Here is a 10663-nt window from a genome sequence, read left to right on the forward strand (position 1 = left end):
GTTGGGGCCCATTTCATTGTAAAACTTTTCCTTGGTGTTAAATACAAACTTTAAATGATGGTTCGCATTACAGGATGCCAAGGTCATATTTTTCCATATTCTGTTCCAGTTAAAGGTTTGTTCAGATTCACTTAGATCTGTGGACCATACTTTTTTTAATGGCTAGCTCAGAATATGAGCTTTCCAAAAGTTGTATTATTATTAATATTATAGAGATCAGTCCTTTCGATCAGTCCTTTCGGAAGCCCAGATCATTTATTTATAAATGGATGTTTCGGGAGTTGGGTTCCTCCATAGGCCATTCTAGCTGACCTAAGGTGTAAATATAGAAAAATGGAGTTGCCTGATAATGTGTGTCTTTCAAATCTTGGAATGTTCTCAAACCATTACTGTCTGTGATATCGGTAAGGGTACAGAGTCCATATTTGGACCAACATTTGGACCCTTGGGGGGATGCAAAGGCTACCCAGCAGATTTCAAGGCATTATTGTGAAATATTGAAGTATGGGCAAGCCATTTTCATTCCCATTTGCATTGTTTAATTTTTTTTGCGCCAAACATAAATTATGTGAGCAATAGTAAGCACAAAGCGTAGTTTTACATTGTTTAAAGGATAAGTTGATGAAGACTACTTCTTCCAGGGCAATAGGAGACACCATATTTATTTCCATACTCAGTCAGGGGTTGGAACAATCATGTCTAAACCAATTTTAGGATGGGACGAAATGCTAGTGCCTGGAAACACAATTAGTTTGGTACGGATAGCTGTCCTTCGTCTTTCCCTCTTTCCAAGTTTGTTCATTTTATCCTGGCTCTCTACCTTGCTATATTTTGAGACCGCACTATGGATTTTATCCCAAGTCAGAAGGGGAAGACAAGGGATGTACTGAACTACAGAAATTCAGCTGTGGCAATATATTCATTTTGACGGTGCAACGTTGAAAGTCACTGAGCTCTTCAGTACGGGCCATTCTACTGCCAATGTTTGTCTATGGAGATTGCATGGCTGTGTGCTTGATTTTATACACCTGTCAGCAACAAGTGTGGCTGAAATAGCCGAATCCACTCATTTGAAGGGGTGTCCACATACTGCTGTATATATAGTGTATCCCCCCTCCCCAGTTTATAACTATTCCTGTACTGCCCGTTCCTGTGGACTGCCAATCCCATTCTGTCCAGTCCCTAGCTTGGTTCTAGAACTTCAGTCCCATTCCTGCCAGAATTCCGCAAGACCAGCAGGAGTCCTGTTCCCGTGTCAGCCTCTATTGTGTTGGTGGTTACTGATTGGCTGTTCCTCTGTCTGCAGGGCTCCAGTCGTCCAATAAGAGCTCTAGTTTCCCAGTGAGGATGGACAGTTCAGTCCCCATAGTGAACCAGAACCAATCAACACAGCCACTGCAGCTGCAGCCTGCCATGCTCACACAGGTACGTGTGTGTGTGTGTGTGTGTGTGTGTGTGTGTGTGTGTGTGTGTGTGTGTGTGTGTGTGTGTGTGTGTGTGTGTGTGTGTGTGTGTGTGTGTGTGTGTGTGTGTGTGTTCTTTTTCCTGCCTGGTCTGGCTTCCAGCTGGGTCTCAAACTCCAGCCTCAGTGGCTCAGAACAGAATACCTTTTGAGAGTTAAGGGCTTTCCAGCCAGGAAACAGCCCACCCCTGAGGAGCGGAACAGAGGAAGCCAAAATAGAGCAGATTCATATTTTGTCTGAGTGGCTTTCACGTACATGAGCCCCGCCGATCGCTCCTCTTGGATAGAATTCCGCCCCCTGCCGCCGCTTCAAGCCTGGAAAGCCCTTTAGGCTCATCATGCTGCAGTTTCTCCTCTCCCAGACCTCTGTCAGACTTCTCAGACAGTTTCTCCTCTCCCAGACCTCTGTCAGACTTCTCAGACAGTTTATCCTCTCCCAGACCTCTGTCAGACCTCTCAGACAGTTTCTCCTCTCCCAGACCTCTCCCAGACCTCTGTCAGACCTCTGTCAGACCTCTCAGCCAGTTTCTCCTCTCACAGACCTCTCCCAGACCTCTGTCAGACCTGTCAGACCTCTCAGCCAGTTTCTCCTCTCCCAGACCTCTGTCAGATCTCTCAGACAGTTTCTCCTCTCCCAGACCTCTGTCAGACCTCTCAGACAGTTTCTCCTCTCCCAGACCTCTCCCAGACCTCTGTCAGACCTCTCAGCCTGTTTCTCCTCTCCCAGACCTCTGTCAGACCTGTCAGACCTCTCAGCCAGTTTCTCCTCTCCCAGACCTCTGTCAGACCTCTCAGCCTGTTTCTCCTCTCCCAGACCTCTGTCAGACCTCTGTCAGACCTCTCAGCCTGTTTCTCCTCTCCCAGACCTCTGTCAGACCTCTCAGCCTGTTTCTCCTCTCCCAGACCTCTGTCAGACCTCTGTCAGACCTCTCAGCCTGTTTCTCCTCTCCCAGACCTCTGTCAGACCTCTCAGCCTGTTTCTCCTCTCCCAGACCTCTGTCAGACCTCTCAGCCGTGGATCAGCCTGTTTCTCCTCTGTCAGATCTCTCAGCCAGTTTCTCCTCTCCCAGACCTCTGTCAGATCTCTCAGCCTGTTTCTCCTCTCCCAGACCTCTGTCAGACCTCTGTCAGATCTCTCAGCCAGTTTCTCCTCTCCCAGACCTCTGTCAGATCTCTCAGCCTGTTTCTCCTCTCCCAGACCTCTGTCAGACCTCTCAGCCGTGGATCAGCCAGTTTTTTTAATCATCTTCACATTGACAACCCAGATCTATCAATCTAACCTCAAACAGTCCACAGTCAACCCACAACCCTGATCAATCTATAGACTAACTTTAGTGTGCTCAATCATCAGTCCACTTCCCCAGGTCTAAAGTAATTAGTATTTGCCACTGAGAGAGGGTATCCAGCCATGAAGTGAGTCGGGACCTTCTGAGTTAACCGTCGGGCTCCTCCACCCTTTCCTTCCCCATCCCCTCCTCCCCCATCCCCTCCTCCCTACACCCTTCCTCCCCCAGGGCTCCTGCACACCCATGATGGTAGCCACCCTCCAACCCAACCCCCTCACAGTAGCAGGGCTAGCCCCCCAGTACTCATTTCTCCTGGGGCTGGGCTGTGGGGCCGGACTCCCCACCCTGCTGGAGCACACTGCCTCTGTGCTGGTAAAACACTTAAATACATACTCTATCATTCATTTTCTCTCTCTGTAGGTCTGCTGTGCTGAGGGCATGGAGGCGTGATGATGTGGCTGACTTATCTGCCTGCTCTTAACTACCTCCTTTCCCCTCTCAAATTAAATTGTATTTGTCACATGCGCCGAATACAACAGGTGTAGACATTACAGTGAAATGCTTACTTACAAGCCCTTAACCAACAATGCAGTTTTAAGAAAATACCAACAAAAAATTACAAAAAAAGTAAGAGAGATGAGCGAAACGAGAACACCATCGTGTTTGTGAGAGTCTGTCCAGAGAGTGGTCATAATATTTTTGTAGGCCAAACCGCTCGGACGCTACAGACGATTTTTGTCTCATGGGCAAAAAAAATGCACGAATGCAAAAAAAAAAAAAATGGATTTCTCTACCTTCAACTTTATTAAGATTGGTTATTATGCTAATTCGATTTCCGCGGGGAAATCGACCTTAGGGGGTTAACATCATGATATCAACCTGGCCAGATTGTACGACTTGATTCAGTTCTGTCGTCACATTCTACGATTGGCTTGAGAGGCTACTTTAGCCAACGTGGGCTCTGTCAACTGCAGCGGTGTGTTTTGATCGGCGCAGGTTACAGCATCCGCAGCGCCAGCCTGTCTTTGCTTCAGGAAAAACTGAAAATAGGCATCTTAATAAAATCTTTGTGTCTGAACTGTCGCTGTGGTAGAACGTTTATTTTGATTGGCGATTTTTTTGTTGTTGTTGTTATTGCATTTATCAAAATCCCATCAGGTAGCCTGATTTTATGATGTGTGTAGCCTAAACAAGATTATTAGGGAAATCGTTATTCGTGCACAAGCATGTAAACGTTTAAATCAAACCACTACACGATAAAGGCAAAACAATTCTGACACTGCCAGAAACTTTGTCGGAGCCTACGAATGTACTTAGCGGTACTTAATCGGCAGGCCTAGACCCTGTCACACTGAACGCGCCAAGAGGTCTGGAAATCGTTTACCACCAAATATTTTGTGTTGTGTTCTCTGTAGCAGGCCTGGCCAGCCGGTACCCAGCAGATACTGATCCCGTCGTCATGGCAGCAGGTTCCGGGTGTGGCCATCCACGGCTCCACCCACCAGTCGGTTGTCACGGAGTCTCCCGTGGAGACACTCCTTCCGGACACAGCCCAGCAGACACACAGCTGGAGGTAGGGTCATCACCATGGTTACATAGCTGTCTGTTAGCGCAGAAATAAAAGAGTCCGTCAGAAAACAATTCTTACCCAGGATAACTATCCCAGAAAAAGAGAAACAGACCTGGGTTTCTGAAAAATGGATTCAAATACTTTATCTGTGCCTGTTTGAGTTTGCCTGGTTTAATAGACATGGGAAATGTACAAAAACTGCAAATCGTGTGTGTGTGTGTGTGTGTGTGTGTGTGTGTGTGTGTGTGTGTGTGTGTGTGTGTGTGTGTGTGTGTGTGTGTGTGTGTGTGTGTGTAGGGGATCTCAGTACAGCGGAGTGCTGCAGCAGAACCTGGGGGTTAATTCGAGGAGCGGAGCGAGGAAGAGGGCTAAGGGTGGTCGTGGCAACAGCAGGACCACCAGGTACGACTGACTGGAAGAGAAGGAACTGAATGAATAGTGGCACAACAACTAGTTACAGTTATCAACTACACTGAACAAAACATGTAAATGGAACACGCAACAATTTCAACGATTTTACTGAGTTACAATTCATATAAGGAAATCAATCAATTTAAATAAATTCATTAGGCCCTAATCTATGGATTTCACATGACTGGGTAGGGGTGTGGCCATGGGTGGGCCTGGGAGGGCGTAGGCTCAGCCACTGGGGAGCCAGGACCAGCCAATCAGAATCCGTTTTCCCCCACAAAAAGGGCTTTATTACAGACAGAAATACTCCTCAGTTTCATCAGCTGTCCGGATGGCTGGTCCTGGGCTGGTGTGGTTTCAAGTGGTCTGCGGTTGTGAGGCCAGTTGAACGTACTGCCAAATTCTTTAAATGATGTTGGTGGCGGCTTATGGTAGAGAAATTAACATTAAATTCTCCGGCAACAGCTCTGGTGGACATTCCTGCAGTCACTCATGCCAATTGTACACTCCCTCAAAACTCGAGACATCTGTGGCATTGTGTGACAAAACTGCACATTTTAGAGGGGCATTTTATTGTTCCCAGCACAAGGTGCACCTGTGTAATGATCATGCTGTTTAATCAGCTTCTTGATATGCCACACATCTTAGGTGGATGGATTATCTTGGCAAAGGACAAATGTTAACTAACGAGGATGTAAACAACTTTGTGAACAACATTTGAGAGAAATAAGCTTTTTTTGTGAGTTTTTAACATTTTTGGGATGTTTTATTTCAGGGACCAACACTTTACATGTTGCGTTTAGATATTTTTGTTCAGTGTAGTAGCTGGTTAGGCCCCTCAACTAGTAACGTGTAATAACTAGTAACAGCTGGAAAAGTTACGTTTTCAGGGACTCTACAAATGTGTTTTGCTTCCTGACTGAATGTCTTCGCCCTTGAAATCAGGAATAGTAAAGGTGTGTAACTATTTATTTTAATTTTTTATTTAACCCTTATTTTAACCAGGTAAAGTTGACTGAGAACACATTCTCATTTACAGCAACGACCTGGGGAATAGTTACAGGGGAGAGGAGGGGGGAGATGAATGAGCCAATTGGAAGCTGGGAATGATTAGGTGACCATGATGGTATGATTGGGAATGAGGCCAGATTGGGAATACTAAATTTGTTTCTTTGCCGTGCGCGTGCGCGTTTGTCCAGGCGTGTGTCCGGTGTATCCCTACTCACCAACGCCGTGCTGACTCCGCCCATCTGCAGCGCGACGGCTCTCTCTCAGCCAATCATCATCTCGGACACGCCCAGCCCGGCGGGCAGCGTCATCACCATCCACTCAGACGAGGAGGACGAGAGGAAGTTCCACCCCGCCAGGTGTGTCTGGTCTCCCATCCAATCATCAACAACTGTAGCAGTTGGGCCCCCGCTTTAAGTGAATAGTTCTAGACGATATAGACGGTCTGTAGTTGCTAACTAATCTGTTGACATCTTGACTTCAACCCTTTTACTCTGTGAGGAGCAACGAGTAACGAGGAGGTCATCCACAAATGTACAAGGCTTTTAACCCTGTAGACTCAAAGATATTCATACCAAGGATAATTCAGCAATTTGCTTTGGAATTTTAATAGTCCTTACTGCTATTAGCTAATAGAAACACATTGAATAACAGATAGTCCTTACTGCTATTAGCCAATAGAAACACATTGAACAACAGATAGTCCTTACTGCTATTAGCCAATAGAAACACATTGAATAACAGACAGTCCTTACTGCTATTAGCCAATAGAAACACATTGAATAACAGACAGTCCTTACTGCTATTAGCCAATAGAAACACATTGAATAACAGACAGTCCTTACTGCTATTAGCCAATAGAAACACATTGAATAACAGACAGTCCTTACTGCTATTAGCCAATAGAAACACATTGAATAACAGACAGTCCTTACTGCTATTAGCCAATAGAAACACATTGAATAACAGATAGTCCTTACTGCTATTAGCCAATAGAAACACATTGAATAACAGACAGTCCTTACTGCTATTAGCCAATAGAAACACATTGAATAACAGATAGTCCTTACTGCTATTAGCCAATAGAAACACATTGAATAACAGACAGTCCTTACTGCTATTAGCCAATAGAAACACATTGAATAACAGACAGTCCTTACTGCTATTAGCCAATAGAAACACATTGAATAACAGATAGTCCTTACTGCTATTAGCCAATAGAAACACATTGAATAACAGATAGTCCTTACTGCTATTAGCCAATAGAAACACATTGAATAACAGACAGTCCTTACTGCTATTAGCCAATAGAAACACATTGAATAACAGATAGTCCTTACTGCTATTAGCCAATAGAAACACATTGAATAACAGATAGTCCTTACTGCTATTAGCCAATAGAAACACATTGAATAACAGATAGTCCTTACTGCTATTAGCCAATAGAAACACATTGAATAACAGACAGTCCTTACTGCTATTAGCCAATAGAAACACATTGAATAACAGACAGTCCTTACTGCTATTAGCCAATAGAAACACATTGAATAACAGATAGTCCTTACTGCTATTAGCCAATAGAAACACATTGAATAACAGATAGTCCTTACTGCTATTAGCCAATAGAAACACATTGAATAACAGATAGTCCTTACTGCTATTAGCCAATAGAAACACATTGAATAACAGACAGTCCTTACTGCTATTAGCCAATAGAAACACATTGAATAACAGATAGTCCTTACTGCTATTAGCTAATAGAAACACATTGAATAACAGATAGTCCTTACTGCTATTAGCCAATAGAAACACATTGAATAACAGACAGTCCTTACTGCTATTAGCCAATAGAAACACATTGAATAACAGATAGTCCTTACTGCTATTAGCTAATAGAAACACATTGAATAACAGATAGTCCTTACTGCTATTAGCCAATAGAAACACATTGAATAACAGACAGTCCTTACTGCTATTAGCCAATAGAAACACATTGAATAACAGATAGTCCTTACTGCTATTAGCCAATAGAAACACATTGAATAACAGATAGTCCTTACTGCTATTAGCCAATAGAAACACATTGAATAACAGGTAGTCCTTACTGCTATTAGCCAATAGAAACACATTGAATACCAGACAGTCCTTACTGCTATCAGCCAATAGAAACACATTGAATAACAGACAGTCCTTACTGCTATTAGCCAATAGAAACACATTGAATAACAGACAGTCCTTACTGCTATTAGCCAATAGAAACACATTGAATAACAGACAGTCCTTACTGCTATTAGCCAATAGAAACACATTGAATAACAGACAGTCCTTACTGCTATTAGCCAATAGAAACACATTGAATAACAGACAGTCCTTACTGCTATTAGCCAATAGAAACACATTGAATAACAGGTAGTCCTTACTGCTATTAGCCAATAGAAACACATTGAATAACAGACAGTCCTTACTGCTATTAGCCAATAGAAACACATTGAATAACAGACAGTCCTTACTGCTATTAGCCAATAGAAACACATTGAATAACAGACAGTCCTTACTGCTATCAGCCAATAGAAACACATTGAATAACAGACAGTCCTTACTGCTATCAGCCAATAGAAACACATTGAATAACAGACAGTCCTTACTGCTATTAGCCAATAGAAACACATTGAATAACAGACAGTCCTTACTGCTATCAGCCAATAGAAACACATTGAATAACAGACTGACTACATGGACGAAAGCATCTAAATGAAATTTGTTCTGAAGTGTTTGTTCTACATCTGAGAAATATAAGAGAGATCAGAAAACCTACTTTTTGTTTGTGTATTTAAATCTCTAAACGTATGAAACCCTGTAGGAACTGCTGATGTGAATGGACTAGGAAGTGATGATCCTCTTCACCACCAATACCATCTGTCTTTCATTTCTTGTTAGTATCTAATGTATCTGCCGACTGTTTGTGTCTGTCTAATGTATGTGTGTGATTGTGATCCAGCTGTGGTCCGGCTCAGAGGACTAACGTGATCAGCTGTTTGACGGTTCACGACTCTGACTCCTCTACGACCAGCCCCCTCACCCCCCTCCCCCGCACACACCTCCCTGGAGGAGGGACGTCTAGAGGCAAGTCCCTGGCCGTGGTCGCACCGTCTGTAAAGACCCAGCCGACTGAGACAGGTGACAGGGCTCACACACACACACACACACACACACACACACACACACACACACACACACACACACACACACACACACACACACACACACACACACTGTACACAAATACACACACGCACACACACACACTGTACACAAATCACACGCACACACTGTACACAAATATACACACACACACTGTACACAAATACACACACTGTACACAAATGTACACACACACTGTACACAAATACACACACTGTACACAAATGTACACAAACACACACACAGTACACAAACACACACACAGTACACAAATACAGAATGGTTTAAAACCAGTTTGAGGGTGAAAATAATTTGATTATTATTATTTGTGTATTGCAAATGTTTTTTGATGTTGCATATACCAGCTGCCCTTGAGACGCCCTCGGAGAGTGAGGTCACGGCCAAGCTCACGGGCACATTGACAGATTTTCACTTTGTCGGCTCGGGGTTTTGAACTAGCGACCTTTCGGTTACTGACCCTCCTTCTTCCCGGTTGGTTTCCAGTGCAACCCCAGAGTTCCTACATCAAGCACAAGCTGGCCAATCGGCATCCCTGTAGCTCTGGAGACGGCAGCAACCGCCATAGGCTAGTCCCCAGCCAATCACATCCTCTCAACCTCAGCCAGGTTAGTCCGCCAGCCAATAGCATTCTCTTTTACTAGTGAACATTTCACATTACAGGGGCATGTAGGGACCAATAAAATCTGCGTTGCAGACGGAAAAGGGGAGGGGTTTGTCTCTACATCAACAATAATTGGTTGCTGAGTCGAGCGCAGTGTCAACCTATTGCTCACCCGTCTCGGGAATACCTGATGGTCAAATGCCGACCCTTCTACCTCCTGAGGGAGTTTACATCTGTTATCATGACTGTTGTATAAATTCCACCTCGGGACAAGAAAAATAACAAGATGGCACTTAACCAACTGTACGAGGCTATAAACAAGCAGGAAAACTTGCACCCGGAGTTTGCTGTTCTGGTTGCCGGCCATTTTAATTCCTCGTCATTAAGAAACGTGATGCCCAACTTCCTTCACCACTAGGGGGCGATAAAATCCTAGACCACGGTTACTCTACCCACAAAAAAAGCATGCAAGGCAGTCCCTCATCCCTCATTCTGCAAATCAGATCCATACTCCTGCTTCCTGTTTACATGTAGAAGCTCAAACAAGAAGGTATCCGTGACTCGCTCTGTTGAGAAATGGTCATCACAAAACAGGACCGCTTTGCTAGCGTTGATTGGAATATGTTTCGAGACTCCACCGATAACATCGACGAGCTAACCGCCTCTGTCATCGGCTTCATTAGAAAATGCATCATCGACGTTGTCCCCACAGTGAAGGTTCACTGCTTCTCCAATCAAAAGCCCTGGATTAACACAGAGGTTGGCGCTAAACTAAAGGACAGGGCTACCACACACACACAGCTACCACAGACAACTCTAAGGCTATGGCCAGTTCTACAGTTGTAACATTGAGAGCATCTTGACTGGCTGCATCACTGCCTGGTATGGCAATTGCACCGCTCTCGATCGCATGGTGCTACAGTGGGTGGTGCGGACAGCCCAGTACATCACTGGGTCCGAGCTCCCTGCCATCCAGGACCTCTATATCAGGCGGTGGTGAGGACAGCCCAGTACATCACTGGGTCCGAGCTCCCTGCCATCCGGGACCTCTATACCAGGCGGTGGTGAGGACAGCCCAGTACATCACTGGGTCCGAGCTCCCT

The 10663-nt window shown here is 44.6% G+C and overlaps 1 protein-coding gene across 5 annotated transcripts in view; it reads left to right on the forward strand.

Annotated features, from left to right (window-relative positions):
• The window catches only part of LOC139552967 (homeodomain-interacting protein kinase 1-like), a 40107-nt gene that overhangs the window by 23808 nt on the left and 5636 nt on the right, over window positions 1–10663 (forward strand). For 2 of the 5 annotated variants that reach the window (XM_071365014.1, XM_071365015.1), the window contains exons 11-17: window positions 1307–1425; window positions 2977–3120; window positions 4164–4321; window positions 4616–4720; window positions 5929–6096; window positions 8736–8914; window positions 9443–9564. In XM_071365014.1, coding sequence (XP_071221115.1) covers window positions 1307–1425; window positions 2977–3120; window positions 4164–4321; window positions 4616–4720; window positions 5929–6096; window positions 8736–8914; window positions 9443–9564 — 995 coding nt within the window. The remainder of the gene's footprint in view (window positions 1–1306; window positions 1426–2976; window positions 3121–4163; window positions 4322–4615; window positions 4721–5928; window positions 6097–8735; window positions 8915–9442; window positions 9565–10663) is intronic. The other 3 variants (XM_071365018.1, XM_071365017.1, XM_071365016.1) reach the window with 3 other exon arrangements.

Source organism: Salvelinus alpinus, chromosome 2 (assembly GCF_045679555.1).
Source record: "Salvelinus alpinus chromosome 2, SLU_Salpinus.1, whole genome shotgun sequence".
Lineage (NCBI taxonomy): Eukaryota > Metazoa > Chordata > Actinopteri > Salmoniformes > Salmonidae > Salvelinus > Salvelinus alpinus.